Source organism: Vombatus ursinus, unplaced genomic scaffold, assembly GCF_900497805.2.
Source record: "Vombatus ursinus unplaced genomic scaffold, bare-nosed wombat genome assembly UNPS02015175.1, whole genome shotgun sequence".
NCBI classification, from domain to species: domain Eukaryota; kingdom Metazoa; phylum Chordata; class Mammalia; order Diprotodontia; family Vombatidae; genus Vombatus; species Vombatus ursinus.
This window is the reverse complement of record NW_020954953.1, coordinates 11,756,839-11,784,809: the sequence shown is the minus strand read 5'-3', so window position 1 is coordinate 11,784,809 and position 27,971 is coordinate 11,756,839. Positions and strand designations below refer to the sequence as shown.

General features: G+C 36.5%; 1 protein-coding gene across 3 annotated transcripts in view; it reads right to left on the bottom strand.

Moving 5' to 3' along the window:
* The window catches only part of LOC114031480 (parkin coregulated gene protein homolog), a 623,375-nt gene that overhangs the window by 254,935 nt on the left and 340,469 nt on the right, over nt 1–27,971 (bottom strand). For 2 of the 3 annotated variants that reach the window (XM_027846566.1, XM_027846567.1), the window contains exon 4: nt 17,725–17,874. The exons of the other annotated variant lie outside the window; for it this stretch is intronic. In XM_027846566.1, the coding sequence (XP_027702367.1) occupies nt 17,725–17,874 (150 nt within the window). The remainder of the gene's footprint in view (nt 1–17,724; nt 17,875–27,971) is intronic. 3 annotated transcript variants of the gene reach the window in all.

Sequence of the window (27,971 nt, the reverse complement as noted above, 5' to 3'; positions counted from 1 at the left end):
TTGGCAGAGAAAAGAGAGTTAAGCAGTGTTTCCTTTTCTCTGTTGTCAGTTATTTTCATCATCTACCAAAGCAGGAGTTTTATCCCTTCTTTGATTCTTCTATTTCTTCTAATATATCACTTCCTCCCATTTTTTTTTGTTCTTAGCTTTCCTTGCCTGTCTCAACTCATTCTGAGCTTTAACTCTTGTAGCACTACTGATATAGGATCACAGGGTAGTGGGTGTGTCATGAAAGGGAACCAGGATCTTCCCTTCACCTATCCTAATCTGTCTACCCAGATCCCAATGGATGACCCCAGGGCCCGGACCCTTTCAAGGGAACCATCCCAGTACCAGTGGCTCAGTTCCCACGAGGTACTGGATTCTTCCTTTCAGCTGGACACTGACTTACCATCCCTAGTCCTTCCCCAGAGCTTCCATTTCATTTCTACTCAATATCTTTTCCCCAAAAGTCATAGATGAGGGAAATGGTCACCCACATTGCTTGGATGATCAGGGAATCACCAACTACAATCATTCTGGTAAATAGTGTACCACCTGGTCTTACCATACGCTCTGCCATCATTCCCTAAGATCCTCTTGGTCTTATCTGTCTTGCCGCAATGATTCCCTAAATATATTGTCTTCCTTAATTACAACGTAAATTCTTTGTGAACAGGGACTCTAGCTATTCAAATTATACCCCCCCACACACAATTAGCACAATGACTGGTATATAACAAGCATTTACTAGTTTTTCCCTCTCTCCATCTTTCCAACTTCCTTCGTCTACCCATTCATTCATACTAGGTTACTTGTTCTTGCTTTTATTTTTTGTATTTGCTTTTTTAAAAAATCTAAGCTGATTGGTGTATTCCTTGTGTATTCACACTACTCTTTTGAACTCCCCTTTTCTCTCATCATAATTATTTTTCTTTATTTCTTCACAATTTTATTCTAGAGTTTTTTTGCTCCTCTTGGGTTGATTACTGAGAATTTTAGTCCATTGGATTTAACCAATCCTTCTTTTGAATCCTTTAAAACATGCTCTTCCTAAGTCTAGGAAATAACTAGGTGGTGTAATGGATGGAACACTGAGTCTGGAGCCAGGAAGATCCAAGTTCATATTTGACTGCAGACATTTTTAGTATTTTCACTTAATCCGTTTGCTTCAGTTTCCTAAACTGTAAAATGACGATAACAACAGCACCTACCTCACAGATTTATTGAGAGGAGCAAATGCACTGGTATATATTAAACACTTAGCACAGATCCTGGAACACAGTAGGTACTATCTAAATGCTTATTCTCTTCCCTCCACTCTCTAGGATGCTTGTTAAACTATACTTGGCTTTACTCTGTCACAAAGTCTTGGAGGAAGTTGCGTTTCCTCCAAGATTTCCATTATTTCTACCTCAGCAACCATTTCCTTCATGTTAATAGAGTCAGATCCAAAATGGAACTTCCCCTTGTTGGTTTTTTACCTTTAGAATAATGAAATTATTATTAAGGTGAGTCTGCTTTCGGAAGATAACTCAAACAGATGTCTGGATAATTGAGATTTTCTATTACTAAAATAGCATGCCCTGTGCCAGATTAATGATTGGTTCCTAAATTATGCATCTACTTCCTCTTCTTTTCCAGGTGGTCTGCAGTATACTCTAGTGACAAAATCACTTCACTTATTCCCTCATGGCTCTTCACTCATATTCTCCCCAATATTTTCATATTCTGGTTCCTAGATTTTCTCATAAGTATAGCTTCTTAACAGACAATGCTACCTCTGATTCTTACTACATTGTTGTTGCTACCCAGTTCAGATGAAGCATTATATTTCCTGTCACTCTATCTTCCTGGTATGAATTTTTGGGGATAGACAAATTTATTTACTGTATATAGATAAAACATGTATTAAGTACTTACTGTGTGCCACATGATATACTAAGTGCTAGAAATAAATACCAGAAAAAGAAAATTAGTTTCAAAGATCTTGAATTTTGATTATATATTCTGACATATATAAAAGAAAGATAAAAATTAAAAAGTGTGTGTGTGGCAGGGGGGAAGGTGGAAAAGTCTTTAGAGTCAGGAGTAGCACCAAGACAGAAGTAAGTATGGACTAGACTGGGCACATTACAAAAATGGAGATTCCAGAAAGGAATTAACCAATTGGAGTAGGGGGCAATAGATATATGGAGGCAGGGTGATAAGGCCACTGGGATGGAAGTGGAAAAGACTATATAGTCATGATCAGAGTAAGGAAAGAAGTACCCAACATCTGAAAAAGTGAAGTGTTTTTTTCTTTTTAAACCAAGTCTTTAAATATAGTACAGAGAGTGATGCTGTTCCCGTTACTTTTCTTTCATACCAAGTACAAAAAGTTTATTATTTTAGAGTATCGTACAATATAAAGGCATATTGTGTAGTACAAAGGAAAATGCAATGACTCTCTAGGTTCAAGTCCCATTTATGATGCTTACTAATTGTGTGGCTTTGGGCAAGTCATCTAAGTTCCTTGGGTCTCAGTTTCCTCATCTGTAAAATGAGCTCTAGACCTATGAACCTTTGAAACTCTGGAAGTGTTTGATGCAATGTAATTCTGGCAATGACTTTGCCAGTTATGGAAAGTAGAAATCCATATTAGTTGCTGAACATAGCTTTCACATCTTTCTGCTTAGAGACAGTGATAATGGCATCTTTGATATACGTTGGCACTTTTTCAGAGTTTCATTTGTCAAGCAAAGGTCTTAGTGTTTTGAGCAACATTCTTCTTCCCATGTGAATATCTTTGCAGGTATGCCATCAAATCTGGGAGCTTTACTATTCTCTAACATCTGCCTTGGAAATCAGCAGTAACCTCTTCAAAAGCTGTGGCAAGGGCCAAGCTGTTGCCCCTTAACAAAGAATCTATACTTTGCTAGTCTTCTTTCTCAATGTGAAAAACAGTATCAAGAGTTTAAAGTATTGCCATCTCTAAGAATTCCTCTTCAGTCTCTAATGAGGGTAAACACGTCTATATTTCTTAGTGGCTCTGTGGAGATGAGGATGATGAAGTCATACTCCTCAGGGCTGTAAAGAAATCTTTGGTGGAGTCAGCAACATGGAAATGAAGCATATTGTTTGCATGTTGCCAGGAGATGTCAGGTGGAGGAGTAGCCCTGTACCAGAGTTAACCAGATGTGGTGAGTAGCTGCTATTCCTTGGGATTCATTATTGCCTTAGCAGGCAACATTTAAGAAGTTTTCTGGCTGAGGTAGAAGGTAATATAATTATCTAAGAATTCTTGTTGTTTGTGCTTCATGTCTGTTTTCCTTAATACCTTTGATCTCTCTACTACTCTGTGGATTAAGTATTTCTTAACTGAATAATTGGTAATTGACCTCTTTGGCTTGCTCTGTGTCATAACTGGAGTTTGGATTGTGCCAGGAGGTTATTCCTTTTCAGAGAGCTGGTCTACCACTGACTTTTTAGGGTGCTAGACCTGGAATTAGGAAGACTCAGGTTCAATCCTGCCTCAGACACTTAATAACTACATGATACCACGCAAGTATCCTAATCTGTAGGCCTCAGTTTACTCACTTGTAAAATGGAGACAATGACACCCACCTCTCGGGGTTGTTGTGAGAATAAAATGAGGTGCTTTGAAAACTTTAAAGTGTTACATAAATACTAGTTATTTTTGTTGTTATCATCATCATCATTGGCTATAGCAGGTCTGGTTGGAAGCTGTAGACCAGGCAGACCCATGAAGGAAGGCAGGAAATTGAGAAGGCTCTTTGTTGCAAATGGTACAGATAAAAGTGTGCATTCAGCATCACCTAGGTTCAACTGCAGGATCAGGGACACTCATACAATGAACTAGATCCAAGGTAAGACACTAGCTCCCAGAAAGACTGGGTAGAAGAAAAGGAACTGGGCAACTACAGAGAGAACCAACACAGGAACAGATATACAGGAATAAGACAGAGACCCAATTACTGGAATGGGTATCAAAGCAAAGGCTCAGTGACTAGCACTGAGTGCCAAGGTCAAACAGAAAGCAAGACTGACTTGATGCTGAACCCCTAAGGTGCTACTGGCCCAAGTTTCCTTACCATCCCTTGTCTGTTTATTGATAGGGTAGATTCCAAGGTCTGTGATGGGGATGAATCCACTAGTGGGTGATGTGACTCCAGGTTCAAAGGATAGAGCAATGCAAGAAAAGGAAGCCATAAGAACATTATACTTACTAGTGTTTGTGACCTTTTTGTTCCTGATTGCCAGTTTGGTTTTGGCCCACTGCCTTGCTCTGATATGTATAAAAACCAATTCTGGATCATCCACCTGGATCCCAAGTCCCATTTCTACCTTACCATTGATATCTAAATCCTGCCCTGGGCCTGGCCTAATCCCATGCCTGTCTCCCAAGCCTGTACCTCTAGCTTTGCCTTAGTTTTTCCACTGTTAGTGTCCTATCTAGTCTCTAGGATGTGCAGTTGCATCTAATCAGATTTAGTTTAATTCACAAAACTCTTTCCTATTTTATGCTTATCATAGTATCATGGGGCTGCAAAGGAACTTGAAAGGCCATTCTGTGTACTGCATTGCTCCCCAACAGGATTGTACCTGAACTATTTTTGTCTCACAGATGTTTACCATGTTCTTTAAAATATACAACGAGATATTTTATAATCTTCATTAGGAATATATTTCAACGTTTCCTAGTAGTCCCACTGTGTAACCTACCTAATGGCCTAACCATTGCTGAGTAGAGTGGGAGAATTGTCTTTTAATTCCTATGGACAATGATTCCGGTATTGTGACTCAATGATGGAATTGCTTTTAAAATAATAGTAGTATACTGCTGACTATTTCTTAGCTTGTGGCCTGCAGTGAAATAAGAAATAATGAGATCTGTGAAACTATGTTTCAAATAAAATAATTTTAGGGAAAAAAAGAAGCATCAAAAGTTTCAAAAGCTGGCAAGAAAATGGCAGGTGAAGAGACACAGGTTAAGAGAGTACTGCTATCTTACTGTACAAAGTCATTTCAAAATAGCTATAATTAGCATCACAAAAGATCTCTTATTACGATAGTGTATTTAATAGGAAAAGAAATAAACTGGCCCTGGAAGGAACAGAGTAAAACTTAGTCATCATAGCATTTACTATCATTACTTTTTCTTTATAAATTAGAACATTGGTTTGGATGTACACCGGTATGTAATACTGAAAGCAGGTATGAGCAAAACAATGTCAATATGATTTGCAGTGTTACATTCTGCAAATGTCCTTGTATATTTTCTTCTCTGCGACCTTAACTAGTGGGTAACAAAAAGACTTTCTATCAACAAGACTCACAAGTCTAGACTACATGAAAGATAATAAAAGTATATGTTGATTTTGTTTTTACTTAGATGCACCCTCTCAATCTTTTTGTTTGACTAAAAAAAAAAACCCTACCAATATTTTCTGTGTTGATAACTCCATTTTCTACTTCAATGCTACAGATGACTCATTACAGCACAGAAATGGAACTGGGTTCTCAAAGACTATGTTGACTGAGAATGAGTTCTGACAGATTCTACCAGCCTATGTGCCTGTCATGTAAGGACAAGTCTAAAACTAAGGTGATGCTCATCATCAAAAGGTAGTCAGAGAGCCCACCAGATAAGCATTTTGCTTTTTGCCACATCAACTCATGAAGGAATGATGGGGTTGCAATTTGCATTAGAAAAAGGAAGTGCTTACCTAGATCTTCTGAAGTCATAATCTCTCACTTTTATACAGCCCTCACATTACAAAGCACTTGCCCCATACAATACTATGAAGCAGAATGCTTTACAAGCACTGTCATCTCCTTCTCTTAGCTGAGGAAACTGTGCCCTGGGCCACACAGGTAGTAAATGTCAGAGGTAGGATTCAAACCCGGGTCTCCCTAGACCTGAATTTCAATGCTTTTTCAATGAATCATGTTGCTTCTCTCAGGTACAGAAAATGTCTTCAAGTCAATGTGGTCTCAAGGAGAATGACTGGAGGTCTTTGGTGCAGGTACCATAGTAGAGCTGAGTTAGAGAGGCACAAATAATTTGGAGGAATGACAACACTGAAACTTTCTCTGACTCACTGAAATGTCATTTGTAGGTTAGAAAAGGAGTCCACACACTCACCAATGAGTGGAGAAAGAAAATGCAGAATCTAGTTTGTGTCTGGTTACAAAAGTGACTGTCAAAGGCATGATTACAAATGTCAGACCTCATCCACTTTCTTGCTATGTTGCATGTGAATGAATTCCTGGAATTGGAAGCCTGATAATCCTCAAGAAAACAATACAAAGTATGCAAAATTAAGAAATGGAGTATTTCCTTCCAAATCTTTTTGTTTCTGAAATTATAAATTACTTTGTCAAATATTGTTATTTTAAACAATCCATATGTGAATGTAGTCATCATGTTATATATATAATTGTGAAGAAGAGAATCCAATGTATTAGAAAACTTGCTTACAATTTCATTAATTCTCTAAGCAATCCTTAGATTCTATAAAATACTTAGATTTCTATGACATAAATCAAACAAAATTTGTAAACTGCTTTGCAAGCCTTAGAGTATTATCTATAAAATTCTAGCTATTATTACTATAGAGACTTAAGTCATTGGGAGGAGCTCATGAAAATGTTGACATAAAGGAAACTAAGAATGAAACTGGGAATAATGAGTATTCATTTTTAGATGTTTAAAATTGCAATTTAAGGGTGTTTTAAAACAGGTAATTTTTAAAAGATTTTTTAAAATGGCAAATTACAAGCTGAAGCTACTTTAAATTATAAACCTTAGATAAAACTATTTGTCTATTTGTCCAGATTAAGTAATAAGTTAAGCTATATTACTAGAAAAGAATGTTAATTTCCCTTGGGAAAATTTCATTGTGATTTCTCCTTTGGGGTACATGTTAAGTATTTGTAGTAAATAGATTTGCCTGTGTGCCTGCCTGGATTTAGACAAATGTCAATAGACTAGACAATGTCTCTGGAAGGAAATGTTGACCCTACTCATCAAGAATTGGGGATATTGGTAATGATAAAGGAGACTGGAGTTCTGTAGCCAACACCAACTCCCAGAACTCAATCCCAACTTTACCTAGCAAAAAGTGAAGATAAGAGCTTTTGCCAACAGAGGATTTTATAAGTAGGTGCCCATTTACTCTAATTTTCTATTTGCATAATCAAAGAGCATGCTAAGAACCTCTTTAAAAAAAAGGAATGAAGGTATGGTTGTTAACTCCAAGACCTGGTGTACCGGTGTTAAGCCTCTCTTTACTGGGAGGAATTCTGCTCTGCTGTGTGTTTACTTGCAGATATGCCCAACTGGAACTCAATTTTTTTTCTTTTTGAAGGGGTGATGATTTCCAATTTACAAATGACAAACATGATTGACTTGGAATTTAGTCCACAGTAATGAGAAAATGCTATGGATAATGACTCTAATGAGCCTCCTTTAGTTAGCTAGAAGCCAAATAGGAAGGGATAAGTAGTAGAACATGAAAGCTTTGGAAATCCCTAATAATGAAATAATGGCCCCTCTGTATTTCTGGTTCCTAGACTTGAATTTCTACACCTTATTTGGAAGGCAAGTTAGGTGGTACAGTGGATAGAACCCTGGACTTGGAGTTGGGAAGACTTTCATATACGGCTTCAGATATCTACTAGATGTTTGGCCCCAGGCAAGTCACTTAGCATCTGTTTTCTTTGTCCCCCCCACAAGGATGCTATGTCCAGGATCACTTTTAGTGAGGGACACAGGGCCTTCTTCCTGAATAAACTATCTATCTTCCTGAATAATTATCCAATGGTCAGTCACAATAATAGGGGGAGGGGTCTGCCCAAGCATTCATTCAGACCCGGGAACAATGATTTTTCACTGTATTTATCACACACACACAGCCAGCCAATGCTAAAGATCAGCAGATGCACTGGCAGGCAGGGACAAGCCTGGCATACAACTGCCTACAGAGTACTGGGTAGCATTTAACGAACCCACACCCTGATTCATGCTGTAACTGGCTTTTCCCTGCCTTGGCCCTCATTTTTCTTGTCTTTTTCTCTGAACTTCCCATGGCAAAAATCCCATACTGAACACTAAGAATCCCCCTGAAGATTCTCTTTGTTACTCTACAGACATTACCATAACACCTCTCTTGGTCAAAAAGCCATCACCTGGAAAGTAGTCCACAGCATCGTGCTCACAGTCTTGTCCTTTTTGGCTAGTGAGATGGTGCTGATTCTAAGCTTTAAGGATCATTTTTTTTTTCATCAAGTACATTTTCCTTGCCATGTGGAATTAAACGAATAGCCAAAGAATTCTTGAACCAGCATAGCGGCACATTCTCTCTTCCCAAAGGGCAGGGAATTTGGCCATGTCCTTTAATGACACATCGATGAGTCTGAAAACACGTGGCTAAACCTATAAGAATTTTATTCACTTAGGAGAATCAAGACAGCGTTACTCTTGGTGAGTCGGAGCCTGAGTGTACAGTATGGCATGTGATTGAGAGTTCTTTCCACACTGTCTATATGCAATGTCTACTTAGTCTGTTCTTTCGGGTTTGATACTATGCATCATAGGATTAATCATAGGACTGGTGATACTGTAGACCTTAGCTTAAAATTGTCTACCTAATTTCTGCTGCATGGCTATCTGATGGCCACACATCATGATTCATTTAACGTATGCCCTATGTGGAACCTTAATGTTCCTTTTCATCATTGGGCTTTTTAATTATAAACCTTGTTTTCTCTGTAGTAACTATTGACTTGGGTTCCTCATAGAGTAAAAGAGAAATAATAACTGTGACAGGAAATGGATACTTAGTCTTGACACTTTAGAAGACTCACATTAATGGTCTGTGTGTTTTTCCCCCCATAACTGTGTTTTCACAGGATCATAGATTTTGAGTGAGAAGACACCAAAGAGACTATTGGGGGCAGCCAGGTGGCACAACAGATAGAGCACTGGCCCTGGAGTCAGGAGGACCTGAGTTCAAATCCGGCCTCTGACACTTGACACTTACTAACTGTGTGACCCTGGGCAAGTCACTTAACTCCATTGCCTTGCCAAAACAGAGAAAGAGAGAGAGACAGACAGACAGACAGACAGACAGACAGAGATACATACACAGATACAGACAGACAAAGAGAGAACTAAAGTTAAGTGACTTACTCAGGTCACACAGCCAATTAAGTATCAGAAGCAGTATTTGAATCCTGCTAACTGTAAGATGGCCTTTTGGCCATTTGACCACATTGAAATTTTCTGATTTTTAACATTATAAAATTCAGGCCTATTTTGTTCCATTTTAACAATTATTCTTGGTTATATAAATAGATGTCTTTCTTTATGTCATTTTCTTTCTATATATTCTATCTTTCCTGTGACTACTTTAAGGCAAAGGGGAGGAGGAAAAGCCCAGTACAAAATATTTCTTAAAAAACTTTATTGTCACATATGCAACAGTAATTTCCACCTTGATAATACTCTGTCACAAATGTTAAGCATTATGAAAAACTGAGGATATGGGAAGGTTTAAGTTTCTATTTTTCATAGATGAAACTGAAATATAATGCTATAATGCATTTTATTCACAAATATGTGCCAATATATTGAATTAAAAATTTTATAGCTATAATATGGGGTAATATTAAAAGATTAAACAAATCACAATGTCCCCAATTTCTGGAGAGATCCTTTGATTTAAGCCCCCTGTTTTTCTGCAACTATCACTATTTTTGGTAAGACTCATTTAGGGGAGGCAGTGTCTTCCTCTAGAATCCATTGTTTTAATGTATTTACCTAGTTGGCATAAAGATGCATGCAAATAAATATGTAAAATTTTTTCCTCAGATTTGTTAAATAAAGATCTTGTGTAGTTAGAGATTTATCCACATGTTTTAACACCAAGAACTAATAAAATTTCATCTTTTAGAAATGAAAGAATTTTAAGATTAAAATTCAAACACTTAAAAATACATCATCTTTAATAGTTAAGAGGCTTAACTAGGTAAGGGATTCTTTTCAAAATACATAATGCAGCTTTCTTCCTTCTCCACCTCTCAATATAGAGTCTAAATCCAGTGTGGAAAAATATTAGCATATATTGCAAAAAGATTTCAACATTTTAAGAAAAACATTCTCTAAATGTTTTAGCAAGACTATATGACTTTTTTGGCTGCATAACTATGCAAATAATGACATCAATTCATTAGATAGGAGATCACTTAATTTCAAATGTGTCCCCTACAAATCCTAGGTTTCTAGGTCATATATGATGGACTGAGAAGTTTTAAGGTAAAATTCATTCCCTTTTCCCACCTCCTTCAAGACTTATATCCTCCATGAGACAAGTCCAACTACCTCAGCTGGAATCACTTCAAAAACCCCTTTTTTTTCTTACCTTCTGACTAGAATATGTAGTGCTTATACATAATTATGTATATGCATATATGTTTCTGTAACATGTTTACATTTATGGTGTGTGAGAAAACAAAGGCATGTATCCTTTTTTTTAAAATCCACATATTTTGCTTTCATGTGATACTATACCAGATAATATGATATAGAATACCAGAAAAGTACAACTTTAAAATAAAAACTTCAAACCTAATGAAAGGAAGAATTGAAGCCTGCTATAAAAATGTGGGTTTTTTTCAATTATAGAACATTTTGGTAATTTATATACCTATATTAAGATTATATGGAACATTTCAATAAAGTGTATTCATAGTTTGAATGTGTTAAAGTGCACTATTATATACTGCTCTCTAAAATGGTGTTAGAGGGACAGAGGTTCTAAAATAAAAATATGACAAAATAATAAAAAATACTCTTGAAGAGAAAGAAAATACATTATGATTACATAGTGCTTCATAGTTTTCAGGATGTTTTCCACATATATTACCTAATTTTATTCATAAAATAATTTTAGGAGGTTGGCAGAGTAGGTATGAAACCCACTGATTTTAAAAGATATGCCTAGAGTCAAAATAATAGCAAAATCTGTGGCCCAGCCAGGACTTTCTTCCTAGATCCAGTACTCTTTCCACTATATCATATTGTACCCCAAGGTAAAAAGCAGGACACAGTTAAGGAAATCAGCATGACTGCATAGGAAGATCTCTGATGAACTCAGAATTTCATAAGATCATTTACAAAAGGAAGACATAAAGATATTATGGATGATGATGATGATGGTTAATTTACTGAACACTTTAAGGATTGCAAAGATCTTCATGAATGTTGTCCTACTTGATCCTCACAAAGAAGCAACGTGGTGGAATATATAGACCATGTGCCTCCAAGCCAGGAAGATTTGGGTTCAAGTCACATCTGACATATACTGACTGTGTGACATTGGGCAAGTCACTAAACCTTTGGGTGCTCTAGGCACCTCTAAGAATATAAATTACAGAGAAGGTGTTGACCTATATTGGCAGAGGGATTTTCTCACCTGGGAATTTCCTTTACCAATTAAATACAGGCCCAGTCTACCTATTGCTATCTCTGGATCTTCACCACAAACCCATGAAGTTAGTACTGTAGGCATCATTGTTCCCATTTTACATATTAGGAAATTGTAAAAAGGATACTGTACTTACCCTTTATCTTATCAAGTGTTAGAAGAAGTATTTGAACCCAGATCTTACCAGATACTGAATCTAGTGCTCTTATCACTTTTAAAATAACTAGAAATGATCTAATTTTTTTTAAAGGGTGAAAGGCTATATGCTATGAAACAAAGACTAGTAAACTTCATACTGAGCCCTGGAAAAATAGTAAAACTCATTCTAAAATAGATGGCTTACAAGTACTTTAAAAAGAAAATGGTCATCACTAGGAACTATGTATTTACTATAAACAAATGAAATGACTGTCATAATATATTTTGATTTTAACAAGATATTTTACAGTCTTGAAATGTGGGCTGTATATTAATAGTCAGGTGAATTTGTAGTTGAGTGAAAACCAATTTGATGTCAGTCCGAGGGAGATTTCTACTGGCATACCTAAAGTTCCATACTCGGTTTTGTCCTGTTCAACATCTCAATCAAAAACATGAATGAATCTATCAAGAGTGTGCTTATGAAACACATTTAGGGAGGTTAGACTTATTTAGCACCTACCATTATTTGGAAAGGGCCATTCCCTTCAAGGGTAATGCTAATACTGGTTTAGCTGAATCTCATATTTAGAGAAAGTTTGAATATGAGGTTAGCCTCAAAATTTTACCTGCAGGATCATCAGTGTGACAAATTCTCTCATATTATTTATTACTCATACACTATTCTTATTCTCTCAGTTTCTAACATTTCTGCCTAACTCCATATGTTTACTAGCTCCTTGAACTCTGCTGATCATCAGGTACCAAGATATTCTTTTAATGTTCCATAAGCCACTTCTTGCCTTTATCATAAGTACTATTTAGCCTCCTCTATACCTGTTGATTTCTCAATGATTGTGCATAAGTGACCTGGCTTTCATGTCTGCTTCTCCCCCTAGCAAGGACCTTCTAGATAATGGCTTTCTCAGCTCCATACTCCTGGGACAAGGCTGGCAGGAATATTATATTTAAGAGTTACTGGACAAGGATAGTTATAACTGTATCTTTCTCTGCTCCACACAACTTAATTACTTTGTGCCTATAGCTGCTCCCTGCTCTCTTTTCTTCCTTCCTTCATGCTTACTTTCTCACGTGTTCATCTCATGTTAATCTCATTATATTCTCAGTGTTTTAAAAATCAGGAGGTCTAGGTGACTAAGGATTTTTTTCCCCTATTAAACATATTTTCATATTAGTGATGTTGTAAGTAAGAACTAAAACCAATTGGAGGAACCACCAGAAAGAGGAAATAAAACACAACAGAAAAAAAAATAGCGAATAGTATGCTTCAATCTCCATAGTTCTTTCTTTGGATGTGGATAGCATTTTCCATCATGAGGCCTTTGGAGATGTCTTAGATCCTTATATTCCTGAGAACGGTTAAGTCTATCAATATTAGTCATCACACAACATGGCTGTTACTGTGTACAATGTTCTCCTGGTTCTGCTCACTTTACTCAACCTCAGACCATACAAGTCTTTCCAAGTTTTTCTGAAGTCTGCCTGTTCATCATTTCTTATAGCACAATAGTATTCCATTACATTCATATATACCACAACTTGTTCAGTCATTCCCCAATTGATGAGCATTCCCTCAATTTCCAATTCTTTGCCATCACAAAAAAAGCTGCTATAAATATTTTTGTACATGTGGGTCCTTTTCCCATTTGTATGATCTTTTTGGGATGCAGCCCTAGAAGTGCTATTGTTGGGTCAAAGCATCCCTGTCATTCTTAAGGACTTCACCACCACTCTCTTATATGTGTTGTCTCCAAGAACATAAGTTCCTTAAGAGTAGGGAATGTCTAATTTTTTTTATAGTTGTATCCCTAACACACAACACAATGTTTGGTACATAGTTGAGCTTAACAAATTGCTTTTTCATTCACATGCACAAAGCACTATACGGAAAATTTTAAAAAATAATCAACTGTACAAGTACAGGATAGAAAAGACTTGGTTTAACAGTAGTTCACGTAAGAAAGACTAAGGAATTTTAGCTGACTTCAAGTTCAGTATGGTTTAACTGCACGATAGGGTTCCCCCCAAACTAAAGCAATCTGATGTTACAATAGTAGAATACAATATCCAGATCAAGGTAAGTGGTAGTTCTACTATACTCTGCCCTAGTTAAGACATGTGTTCAGTTTTAGTAGCCCTGTTGTAAAAGGAATTGACAACCTAGAATAAATAGTCATTACAGGATGGTGACCATCATGACAAAAAGTTTAGAAATCATATCATGTGAAGAATAATTGAAGAAATTGGGAATGATTAGCCTGGAAAAAAAAGACTTAAGGAAGGCACGATTACTATTTTCAAATATTAACAGGGCTTTATATAGGAGAAGGATATGATTTATTTCATAGAATGTCAGAGAACAGATTTTAGAAGGAAAAACTTTCTAAGAGTAACAGCTGATACAAAAAGGGATGGATTATCTATAAGTTAGTAGGTCTCTTGTCCTCTAAAGTAGAGACTGGCTGATCACTTGTCAAGAATGTTATAGAAAGATAATTCCATGTTGGACACAATGATCTTTAAGGTCTATTTCTAAGGTTGTGACTTGATGAACCTTTTGAAAACATGCATCCTTAGCCCAAATATTGTTATCATCTAACAATTTACATAACAAGTATATTGGTTAGTAAAGATTGAAGCCATTTTATTGAATGCCTTGTATAACATACTATACAGTTTACTAGATACCAAATCAAAACCATATCATCCTGAAAAGAGAATTTGTGAAAAATGTTGTTAAAGCTAAATTATTTTAGCAGTAAAAGTGCTATTGTAATTAGAAATCTTCTGATAAGCTTCTAGTCCTGCAATTGGATCCACTGGTAAAAATGACTCTTTGAAGAATAGTGTTGTTTTTTCATTGCTAGAATGCTCCAATTTTTTAATATGACCCTTTGGAAATATAGTAAATGGTATCCTGGCATTTTGCTGACAGGTTTCTAAGATTAGTAGGAATGGAAGCTGAAACTAATATTTTTTCCAAATGTCAGAAACATATTGAGCAGAGAAAAAGTTCTAATGTAGAATTCCTAATGCCCTCATTTAGAAAAGCTCCGAACAGGATTTTTCTATGTTTTATACTATTTCAAGATGATATTTTAATGAGGTTTGCAATTTCTTAAAACATTATTTTAATAAGAATATGTTAAGTGGTCCCAGAGTACACCATTTTTGCTCTAATTCATTTTTAGCCATTGCTATTTCTCTGTAGGGACAGAGAAATGTCCTAATTTCTTGTCGCCATTCTAGTAGGACATAGGAAACTGGCCTCAAATTCTTTCTCTATAGTAATCCATTGCTGAGGTCAAGATCCGCAAGCATGAAACCATGTACTCCCTCAGCCAGCTACCACTCACAGCAACATCTTTCTAAGAGGCTCACTCCATTTATTTACATTACCTGATCTAGATTCCAGTTGTAGTTATCTACCAGCCCCCAAGGCCACTGCCCCTTCTTTTTTAAAGTTTTTAGTCCTTTGCTAACAGTTTTCCTCCTTCCCCAAGTCCTGCTTTTATGTCCTGCTCGTAGGTCAATATATATACTTATGTCCCCTCAAATGCCCTGACCTTCTAGTTCATCAACCTTATCAACTCCCACACCCAACCTGTACCTTTCCTCTACTTTAGCCCCACACATAAATGGTATTGTACTTCATCTCACCATCCACCCTATTTGTTCCACTTCTGTGATTGAGAAATCTATCCCACCATGACCTCCTATCTTTCCATTTTCTTCCATGCCTCGTGTCTCCTAGTCCTATTTTTCATCCTCAACATGATCACCAGTCCCTCCATATTCCACGCAAGCTATCAACTTTGCTCTGGTTCCTTCCACCTCACTGCTTTCCCAATCTTAATCCTGTAAGTTAACCACTTCATCTCAGCATCGTCCTCTGTGCTTGAATAACTGGTCCTGTTGCTCTAGCACCATAATATGCAGGTTTACTACACATTACTCTCTATTACGTACCCTATATTATAGCCAAATTGGCTTTTTTGCTATTCTGCATGCATGACTCCTTTCTTTATATGCCTTTGCGTAGACTTTTCTCCATTCCTGAAATGTACTCCCTTCACTCCTCCAGCTCAAAGAATTGTTACCCCTTTCCAAGGATTTGCTCAAGTGCCACAGAGTACAGGGGCTTTCTTGATCCCCAAGCTACTCTTTGCCTTGCCCTGCATACCCTGCTCCTTTCTAATTTATGTTATAAAGAAACTATTTACCTGTATGTACTTATTTTATTTTCCATGGTAGCTTCTTAAGGGAAGAATTTTTTTTTTCTCCTTTCTATTATCTTTACATTCCCAGTGCCTGGGAATAGTAGTCATTTAATAAATGCCATTGAATTGGTTTGATTTCAAATCTGCAAAGCCTTTCACATAATTATCTCACCTGAGCCTCAAAACCATTTTCTGAAGTAGATACCTCAGGCATTACCATGCCAACTTTACAAAAGAAGAAACTGAGACTCAAAGAACTTAAGTGAGTTGCCTATGATCACACAGCTATGAAAATGAATGAATCAGACTTAGCTTTGTGACTAAGTCTAGCATTATCAGTTTCCTCTTAACCAGTTTCTAGACATTAAGTTGAACAAATCTTAGTTTTATATATTAGAAGCTTTAAGTCATCATATCTGAGTGTGCATTTTCCTTTACAGACCTCAATTTAAAAACAGAGCCCATGTTGAATTGGTATGACTAGTTACAAAGTTTTAGCATTGATACAGAGAAAATTTTTGTTCTACTAATTTAGAAATAACAATGACGTTTTTCAAAAAGAAAAATGACTACTATTGAAATGATTAGTTTTTAAGCACAAGTAATCAAACTAATACCTTCACTTGAACATCTACCATGACTCACATCTACTAATAATTACAAGTGGCAAGGATGGTTGCTCATTACATCACAGATCCTACAATATCTGGCATAAGCTCCTTATGTTTAAGACCATATAGTATAGAATATATATGGCAACCACACTATCAAGCAGTTGGCTTTATCTTTTCAGATAACTACATGAATTCTACTAAAATATTCTGTTACCAAGTAAATGCAGTTCAAATAACAGTTTATAAGATAATGTATCAAAGTTTCATAGATGATAGCTCCTTCGTCCCCCAGATTTCTCAGTTTGAATCTCCCTTGACTCCAGGGAGAGATTAGATTGCAAGATTTTCACGTGGCACTCCACTAATTCTAACATGTCTAATTCTAATTATTAATCCATTCCAATTCTAACATGGCTAATTCTAAGCCTAATTCTAACATGACTATCAGAAATTAACTTCAAATATTGACAAAATTAGTATCAAATCACAAAGTTAAAACCATAGGAGATAATTAGGTATATACCACAGCAAGAAGCTTACAAAGGAGATCCTTTATCATAACAACTCTATTAATCTTTCCAAACAAGTATAAGTACAGTCTCTGAATGCCAAGGCAGCCTATACTTTGTATGAGAAACAAAAAAAAAAAAAAACAAAAAACCACCTGATTCTTTTTACTTGGTCAAAATTTGACTTAGAAAATAATGTTTCAAAGCAAATGGAGAAATGTTAGTATCTTCTTTTTTAAAAATGTGTCACTGATTGCTTCCATGTATCTATTTTTATAATAAAGATAGAGCATAAAAATAACGACTCATAATAAATCACCTTCTACACATTAAGAACACTACTTCCATTTAAAAATATGATCATAAACCAGAGGATAGGAAAATTTCTGCATAGAAAATCTAAGATAAAAACATAACTAAAAAAGTAGACAAACTTTGCAACTTACTAATGTATTCATAAGACTATTAAAAACTTTACAATTTAATTATTGGGAGATTACAGAACTGCTTCAGTGCTTCTGTACTGCGTTAAATAAGCTGTACGTGTGAGGAGTAATAAATGAAATTGCTAATTTTATTGCATCCTTAGGGAGTAGCAGGAGATGGGGTGGGGGTTATGTTATTTAGAACTCCAAATGGATTTGGGTTTATATGCAGCAATAAATTCTAACTGTGTTGTTAATTAACCCTACCCCCAAGCCACTCTTTGCTTTAGGGTTTGAAAGACATAGTGACTACTAGAATAACTCACCATTCATATTCTTAAAGATGTTTAGTATGGGGAGAATTTGTCGGTAGTAGGGCACCAAAGCCTCACCCACCATGTCAGCTGAAACAACCAGATGCTGAAGGACTTTGAGTGTGACACAGATGACCTGCCGATTACGGAGATTCAATGCATCTGTATCGTAGAAAAAGAAACAAGAGAATTAATTTCTACAATGTTAAGGAGGATTGGGAAGAAGTCCTCTAATGGGTAAATTTAATTAAATTGTACTCTGCTGGGGATCATCAGTGGGCTTTTATTAGGCTAGCTTTGAAAGATGGATTGTCGCCCTGATGTTATAAAACACTGCCTTGTCTGACTATTTGTTCCCACAACTAGTGCTAACGAACCCCAAGAATATAGCTCATTATTCCCTCAGACTAACTAGGTTTTCTAGTTGTATCTCTGCCCATCCATCCCTCTCAAAAAGAGCACCAATAAAAATTCCCTCAAAAACTGAGTAAGCACTATTGGGGCTGATGGAACTTGTGAAGATTGATAGCAAATAAAAATTTTAAGCAACAATCACCCTGTTTGGGGGAGTTAAATCTTATTTCTTTCTGTTTTAACGAGCCTTGCAAATTTTAAAACAATGAAACAAATGTTTGACGAGGAGGGAAATGGCAAGCTTATAAAGGTTTTACAAATACTATAAATATTATTTGTGGATATGACTATAATTTGCCATTCAGCATCCTAAAGACAGAGAAAATTAAGACTGAAAAATGAGGCAAAGCATATGAAATCTAGGTGTCAAGGATCTCAGAAAGCTTCTGAAAGCAGACAAATTATATTGGTATAGAGGAATGACAAGCAGATAGCAACATGCTACTTTGAGATAATCGCCCAAAACTCTAAAGAGGCCTAAAAGGAATGAGAAACCATTGAAAGTAGGTTTCATTTTACTGATAATCACCATTTTGAGTCCTTGCTTAGTCAGTTTGTAGGAACAGGGATAGGGACCAGACCTTTAATTCTGTTAGCACAAGGAACTCCTAGGTGAGCACACTTCCTCTACTGTTGCAGGTCTGCATCTTCTTTGTAACTTAGAGAGTTATGTAAAGTTTTGAGACTTTAATTGACTTGCACAGCCAGTATATTCCACAGACCAAACTGTAACCCTGTTATGCAGAGTTAGATTACTATGGAGAAGTATAATGAGCAAGCAACATTATTTAGGGACAGGACAAGAAATAGTAAACAGTAGCATTTGCAAGACATAAAAGGTAATAATAATTTTAATAGTATTCACTATTAAAGTGAGAGTAAAAGACTAGTGAAAATGCTTTCTTATATAATTCCTTATATAAGTTTTTTTTTCTTTCTTTGAAAAAAGATTGACCTGGATCACAAAGCATATACTGTTTGTGAGAATGATGATGATGATGATGATGATGAAATGAAATAGAGTATGGTCAAAACTTAATAATAATATGATTTCAGGTATTTGGTATGATTAACTAGATGATGTTTAAAACTAACTGAAATTATCACAGTTCTACTAGGAGGTCTATTTGAAGATTCACAGAAAAAATGGGAAGAAGCCATATCACACAGCCACACGATGACTTGACTAGCCCCGTTCAGCATGACAGGTATTCTAAAGTATTCTACAACTTGTCTAGGGATCTTCAAGTAGAAGAAGGTCACCAAATAATGTGAATATGAATTGTACCTTTGGAGAAAAGACTAAACTTTGGTGTAATCTCTAAAAATTTTTATTTTCAATGATATGACATTATTGACAAAAAGTTAAGATCCTATGGTCTAAATGGGTGACTTCAAAACTGTGTTCCCCTGAACTTCTAAAAGTTGCTTGATGGCGTTGCTCCATTACTCAAAGACTTCACCCCAATACTGTCACACAAGTAAGAGCATGAAAATTCTGTTGAAGGTTAATAGCCCCAAATCTAGCCTATTGTGTACATGAGAATAGCTAAGGAGAGGTAGCATCCTGTGGAGGTAGGAATACCAAGGTGAAAGGAGTCTGATCTGTGACATATACTGGTTGTGCCAGTCACTTAAATTCTCAAAACTCAATATAACTCTCTAAAATTCAGTTACAAAGAAGGTGCAGACCTGCTTCAGTGGAGGGGATTTGCTCAGCTAGGAGTTCCTTGTGCTAATGGAATCAAAGATCTGGTCCCTATCCCTGTTCCTAGAACTAAAGTAAGGACTCAGAATGGTGATTATCAGAGCAAGGTGACCATAAAACTAGGGGACCAACCAAGATATTACTAAAGAGCCCTTTGAACAATGACTTATTACTACATGGATTCAGACACATGCCCTGATAACAGCTACAAATCATATAAACCTAACATAGAATAGTCTCAAAGTAGCTGCTCTGTCTCCAACACTGGTGTTATAAAGGGTTTTGCTGAACTTAAATGTCTTGATTAAAGGAGTTAAGTGAGTTCACTAAACCTATAAATGAGACCAAGTTAAATATCTGCCCATTTATTTCTGTCTATATGTATTAATGAATTGACCAATTTATTATTTCCTAGATGTCCTGCTCCTAGAACAGCTGATTTTAAGTAACAAATTGCATCAATGCACAGTTAACTCAACCAGAATTAATATGGCAGAAATAACTGCTATAGAATTGAACATAGGACAACATGGCAGCCAATTGTTGATGCCCAATAAAAATGCTTAAATGCTTACCCTTAATGAGAACTAGGAAGGTGTTCAAGGTCCCCTTGAATGATTTATTAATGTTTGAACAAAGTTTTCAATATTTTGCAGTGGATTCAATATAAAGGAAGGGAGTATTCACAAAATTCCCTTAGAACTTTACCCAAGAGGAATTTGTTTTATTCTTATTTTAGCTTTGCTTCTTTTATTTCCCTTCCTCTTTCTGGGGTACTTAGGATGTAGGACAAAGTTGGAAATCTCTCTGTCCTTACTTTCCCAATTAAATAAAAGAACCAAGAAATCATTGTGTGTGTGTGTGTGTGTGTGTGTGTGTGTGTGTTTAAGCAAAATATTTTTCTTTAAAACAGACATGCTACGATAATCAGACAAGGTTTGATTTTGATAGCTTTAAAGAGAAAGTAAGTTATATTTAGCGGTCCGGTGATAGGCTTGAGAACTACTGTCTAACTATTAGTGAAGACTTTGAAGTGCAAAATTCAAAGTTTCAAAAAGGTTTTCTGGGAAGGATCAGCTGCTATGATCAACCACCCATTAGAGTCTTCCAGTCACTGTGTTTTTTTCTATTCTGCTGATTATTTATGTCTTTGAGCAATATCACACACAGCTTCTTAAGTAGTTTAACCTGCTAACAACAAAGTAAAAGTAATGTAATAGAAGAATTCTTGCTATTTACCTGAGAGGATTACAGGTGATTGTAGATTAGGTCTTCATATATAAACCACTACTGCTATGATTAGAGACTACAGATGAGAGAAGCTAAGTCACTGGATTCCATATTTCCTAGGCCCACGCAGCCTCATCTTCAACCTTCCTTCCCATTCTCCATTCCATACCCTGGGAGCATGTGCTCCCCTAACACCAGCTTTCTATGTCTTATTCTAGGGACCATAACCAAATGAACACTTATCAATGCCTCTAGAAAAGGAAAGTCAGTTAACTGCCCTGTTGTTCTCCATTAATTGTGCCTCCCCAGACCACAAATCCCTTCCCTAGTCACTGCTCCCCTATGTTTTTTCATCATAAGCTTCTTTTAGTCAGGATCTATATTGCTTTTGTGTTTGTATCTGCAAGGCTTAACACAATGCTTGGCACATAGTAAATAAGAAATATTTTTTATTCATTCATTTTTGTAGACCTTATGTGCCAAAAATCATTAATAATCAGGTAAGAAATCTAAAGTACTTCTTCCTTTTAAGAAACATTTGTGGTATCTCCCCTTTCTGAATTCCCATAGCACTCTGTGTATCTTAGGGTGTTTTATCACATCGCACCTTGAAATTTAGTTATATATGCTAGTGTTACTGTACCCACAAGTTGGTAAACTCCTGAAGGGCAGGGGTATGTTTCATTACTATTTTGTCCCAGATCCATCATTTAAATAATGTGGGCAGTTCAGTTGTTGTTCAGTCCTTTCAGTTGTGTCCAACTTTTCATGTCCCCATTTGGGGTTTTCTTGGCAAAGATATTAGAGTGGTTTGCCATTTCCTTCTCTAGCTCATTTTACAGATGAAGAAAATGAGACAACAGAGTTAAGTGACTTGTTCAGGGTCACACAACTGTTTAGTGTCTGAGGCTGAATGTGAACTCAAATATTCCTGGTTCCAAGCCCTGCATTCTATCCACTGTGCCACCTAGCTACCAGTGGGCAGCTCAGTGGGAACATCTTTTTCTATCATTGCAGTCTGGCACCTTCTCTGCAATTTCTCTAAGCATCTAGGCTTGCAGTGAAGAAAAAAAAGATGAAGTCAGGAAGACCCTAGTTCAGATTCTGTTTTAGACACTTAACAATTCTATGAGAGTCATTTAACATTATAATGACCAGAACTCAAGAATAACTCAAAGGACCAAACAAATTTTTGTATCAATTGATTCTCCTAGTTCACTACTAATAATGTTATTGGATGAATTATTTTCTTGGTTCTGATAATTTCACCCACCAGTTCATGTAAATCTTCTCATTTTTCTCTGAAACTGTACATTTAATAATTTCTTATGGTACACTTATATCACATTACATTGATATATGATAATTTGCTTAGCTATTCCCTAAAAGATAGGCCCCCTTAATTTCAAAAATTTTTTTGCTACTATAAAAAGATCTATTATAGATATTTTAGTATATATGGGTCCTTTCCCTCTTTCTTTGATTTCTTTGGGTTATATATTGCTGAATCAAAGGGAATAAAGAGGTTAGTGACTCTTGGGGACACAGTTCCAAATTGTTATCTATCTATATACTTGAAGTGATAAAATATTTTGGTATGACTCCCTCTTCAATTTGGTGATCATATTCAGCTCTTTGGAGGAGATGATAATGGGTTTAAGGATATAAAGAGCCACAACAAACTTAAATTATCTCCCTAAAACATGCAATATTTTATATAAACTGGTCTTGACATTTTGCTGCTGATGAGTGCTAAACAGAAAACACTTTTTGATTTGAACATCAAACATTTTAACATTTTCATTATATTTGGTTCCATTTAACATATTGGAGCACACGAATAAAAGCCATGAATATAGGAGCGAATCAAAGGATTTTCAATAAATCAATAAAAGCAGTACAAATGTCACAGCGCCTTGGGGTAACTTGTTCTAATAATTATAAAATTCATAGTGATTGATTCTTTTGACCCTGGAAATTTTTTTGGCATATCCTTTTTGCTCTTCAGTCAATATGCTGTTTGCTGGCTATATTAATAGATTTTTAGTAATACAAGGTAAAAGTGCTTTGTCTATAGCACACAAATACATAATACATATTTGGAGGATCACTGCTTTTCTCATATTTTGTTAGCAGATATGTAATGTCTCTTGTTAAGAAAGATAGGATCAGGGCTGCATCTGAGAAGAAACTGGTAAAATGCTTTGCCAATATAATACATTTCAGTCAATAATCATGTATTTCATCTCGTCCAACTGCTTTCTAGTTTCATTTAAAAAAAAACACACCCTTGATTTTCAGTCACCTCCTTTGATATAAATGTTCTGTTTCTGTTTTGCATTTGATCCAATCTGTATTTTCACTGTGTTCAACTTACTGTGACCCACATAAATGACCATTCATTGTCCACGTGCTTCTTATTCTGAGGTTTTCTCCCTCTTCAGATTTCTTTGCTTCTCAAGCCTCTGTAGAAAATTTTTTTTATTGATATTGAATTGTTTCGTTTAATTCTTGCACAGCTTTGACTTCTTGTTATCACTTTATACTTTTAACGGGGCAGCTAGTTGCAAAGTGGATAGAATCTCTGACCCAGAGTGAGTCAAATCTGTCCTTAGACACTTACTAGCTGTGTGAACCTATGCAAGTCACTTAACTCTGTTTGCCTCACTTTCATCATCTGTAAAATGAGCTGGAGAAGGAAATGGCTAACCACTCCAGTATCTTTGACAAGAAAACTCCATACATATCTCTGTGTGTGTGTATGTGTGTGTGTGTGTGTGTGTGTGTGTATGTATATATAGTTTTGTTTTCTGGACTCTGTTCTAGATGCTGTGTGATACAGCATTCAAGTTTTCTACTATGGTTGGCTTTCCACTCATGTTTGAGTTAGTTTATTAACTATCTCAGGTTGCTTCTGCCGAGTTGGCATTTAATGCCTGTCCTTAGGATTATTTCTTGACAGCTCCACCTTTCCTTCTGTGTTTGTTATGTTGGCAACAACTGATGAATATAGTCTTGCATGAAGGTCCTTAACTGTTTTTATACTTTCTGTCACATATCATAGAAGAATATGTTCATTTCAGCAAATATCAGCTTTTTTGAGTTATTCTGTTTTTGGTACATTTGGTCTGCTAATTGGATTTGTGCTATAAAACTCAAAAAGAACTTTCTGAAATTTAAGTATGTATATCCCCCATTTAAAATCACTTAAAACTTTGCTTTTGTTTTTCATCCATTTTTTTAATTAGGAGGAATTTCCAGAGTTTGCTATTAAGTGAAAATTTTTAATGACCTCAAGTTTACCCTCTTTAGATATAAATAATTCATCAATATTAGATCTCATTTTATCTAACCAGCATTTGGGGATGAAGTTATTTCTCATGATTGTCCCACATTTGTCTCCAATATATTACTGTAAGACTTGAAGCCAAGGACACTTTTGGAAACAAGGAATATGAAGCACTTATGTGTAACTGGTAATGTTTCAAATCCTGTTATATCAATGCGTACATAAAGAAAGCATTCATGTCTTTAGTCCATTTCATGAATACTCATGATTTGCCTGCTGTAGTGATCAGCACCATAGGCCCTGAAGCCTTTTAAGCAGGTGAAAAAAGATGATGATAATGATCTCATTCTCATATTTTTAAACAGAGCTCAGAACTTTTTTGTTCTAGGATATGTTGCTGTCCTACTACTTTTGTTTACATTTAATATTCTACATAGTATTGCAGAGATAGATGAAATAATTGTTTTTTATAGTGGGAAAAAAGTGTTGGGATATAAACATCTACATTCTCAGTGAAAGTCTGTTCGCATGTGATTCTGATACATATTTTAATTTTAATCTATATTCTGACAGCTTTTTGTTTCATGCAGTTTAGAGGTTATGAGTATTTTGTATGGTGATAGCTAAGAAAAATGTTAAGTTTTTGTAGATCTATAGCTGAGTTCTCAAAGATATTTTAACATTTGGATTTGTTATATGGGTTGTTGTTGTTTGTCCTTCATTTTTGAAGAGGACCAATGTCATCACAGGGTGTCATCTTGACTTGAGCATGATTGGATTTAAATAGGGTTGCACAGTCTTCAGCCTCACTCTCTCCAGTGGCAAGGCAAAAACCAAGATGACTGATGAAGGTCTGGGATGCTGTAGATGACCTTGACATCTTCGAAGTCTTACCAAGCTTTAAGCACAAATTATTCTCATCCACCCATCCCGCAGGAGGAAGTCATCACATGTTTGGAGTATACATCCTCCTAAATACAGCTTTATTGTGTGGATATCTGTATTCTGTCAAGGAATGAAGAGTAGCAAGCTTTTAGTGTATAATTCTATCAAATGGGTCAAGTCTTAGCAGGTATTCTGGTGGTGCTCAATTTTTGCAGCATCCAAGGATGTGTGGAATAATTTCTACCATTTTCTTGAATAAGCTGCATTGATTCCAAGTCTGGGCCCAGAAAGGATAATCTATTAGTATTGGCATTAGGATTTGTATTATTTGCTTTATCAACAAGTTTTCTGAATTTTTAAGTCCCAGAAACCCTCAAAGACATCCACTAAAACATAAAAAAGTTATGTATTTGTATCAGGGGAGGGTTTCTCTCACCCATAAAGCTTAGATCCTTGAAGTATTTATTTGTTATTGCTATTCATCTTAATAGGGTGTAAGGTGTGTTCAGGGAAGACTAGTATATCTGATGTGAGGGCTGCTGAGCCCTTTTCAGAGCTGCTTTTCACTTTTGGTGTCTACCTGATCCACCTAACTCTTACCTGTGACTCCAAGAAACTGTAGCATGCACAGCTGCCACACCCAGGTAAACCATTTTGGCAGACAGGCCAAACCAGGTTGAGGGTAACCAACGGAGCTCAAACTTGTTGGTGAGTTGTAGGGGGAGGTGTGTCTACCCCAAGCATGTGAAGACTTCCTTTGGTGGAACAGGCAGATGAGAACAATTTGTTCCAATTGCCATGAAAGCAGCTAAAGCAGGAGCTGTGGACCACTTAGAGCTTGGTTAGACATCGAAGATGCCAAGGTCATTCACTGCATCTCGAGCCATCACCAGTTGTCTTGACTTTTGTCTTGCCACTGAACCGTGAGGACTCTGGAAGAGAGAGTGAGGCCGACTTCATGCAACTTTGCCTCACAAAAATCCAAATTATATACGAATCAAGATACTACCCATACCATTTTACTATTTTACCATTTTCAAAGTCCTGTGGCAACAGGAAGTGATGAAGCAGCAGGTGCAGATACACTGACAGCTTTAGTCACAACCCTCCACAGGGATGGCCTAGGCCATAGGGTCATCTTCTCACTGGAATCAGCAGTGGGATTCAGCAGCCCTCTGGGTGTCTGAGCAGCCTGCACTGCTGACCTCCTGGTATGAGGAAGGGTCTAGAAAAGGTGCCCTAAAAATTGTCTGCTTACCCAATTCTGGCCTGATTACCATGGTAGACGGGGATCTCACCTGGTGGTTGAAACACAAAAAAATGTACAAAAATTTGCAAAGATGATTCCATTCACCATCTATACAAGGAATGTGTACACACTTATAGACAACACAAAATCCAGTAGAACTGAAAAAAACGAACAGCTCTTGTGAGAAAACTCAGTATGTATCACATCCAAATAGCAGCCCTGAGTGAAACAAGGCTGGCAAATGAAGGCCAGCTTACTGAAGTCTGAGCTGGATAAACATTTTTCTGGAGTGGCTGTAGTGAAGGGGAGCACCATGAAGCTGGTATAGGTTTTGCAATCAAAACAAGTCAACAAGCTTGTATGCCTACCAGAGGAATGAACAGCAGGCTCATGACAATGTGATTGCTACTTGCAGGAAAACATCATGTCACCATCATCAATCATGACGAACTCTGATGAAGTCAAAGGAAAACTTTATGAAGACCTAGAGACACTTATCATCACTGTGCCATAAGGGGACAAGCTTATAGTTCTGGGTGTCTTTAATGCTAGAGTAGGCTTGGGCTACCAGAAATGACAGAGAGTCTTTGGGAGGAGTGGAGTTGGAAATAGCAATAGCAATGGTCACTTACTACTGAAGACTTGTGCATCTCATGACCTTCTCTTCACCAATGGTCTTCTATCTACCTAAACACAATAAAATTTTGTAGATGCACTCTTGCAACAAATATTGTCATTTAATAGACTATGTGATTATAAGGAGAAAAGACAGATAGGATGTGAAAGTGACAAAGGCAATGTGTGGTCTAGAGTACTGGACTGATCATAAACTCATCCTCTCCAAACTAAATATTTGCATCCAACAAAAGTGGGGGCCTCAAGGCAAAAGGACTACCAGAAGAATTAATGTCAACAGGTTAGAGGGCTTCTCTGAGCAGGAACAGTTTGTTGCTAATTTGGAGGGAAAGTTGAGCCAACATACAACTGGCATCATTGGAGCAGAAGAGGAGTGGGCAGCTTTCAGAGATCTGGCATATAGCTCTGCATTTGCTCATCTAGGTCAGAACACTTGCAAACATCAAGACTGGTTTGATGAAAATGATGGGGAAATTCAGAAGCTGCTAAATGAAAACCAAGAACTCCACAGGGTTTACCAGAAAGCTAGTTCATCCATCTCTAAGAAGGTAGCATTTAATTCCAATGAAAGTAAAGTACAAACGAAGCTTAGAGAGATGCAGGATTCTTGGCTCAGTAAGAAGGCAGATGAAATTCCATTTTATGCTGATAGTAATAATCCAAACCACTTTTATGATGCCCTAAAGGTATTTATGGGCCAAAGATCTATGGTGCATCTCAGCTACTCAGTGATGATGAAGCTACAGTGATTAGTGATAAGGACATGATCCTAGAGAGATGGGATGAACACTTCCATAGTGTTCTCAACAGACCATCATCAATCAACGCTGAAGCCATTGACAATTTAC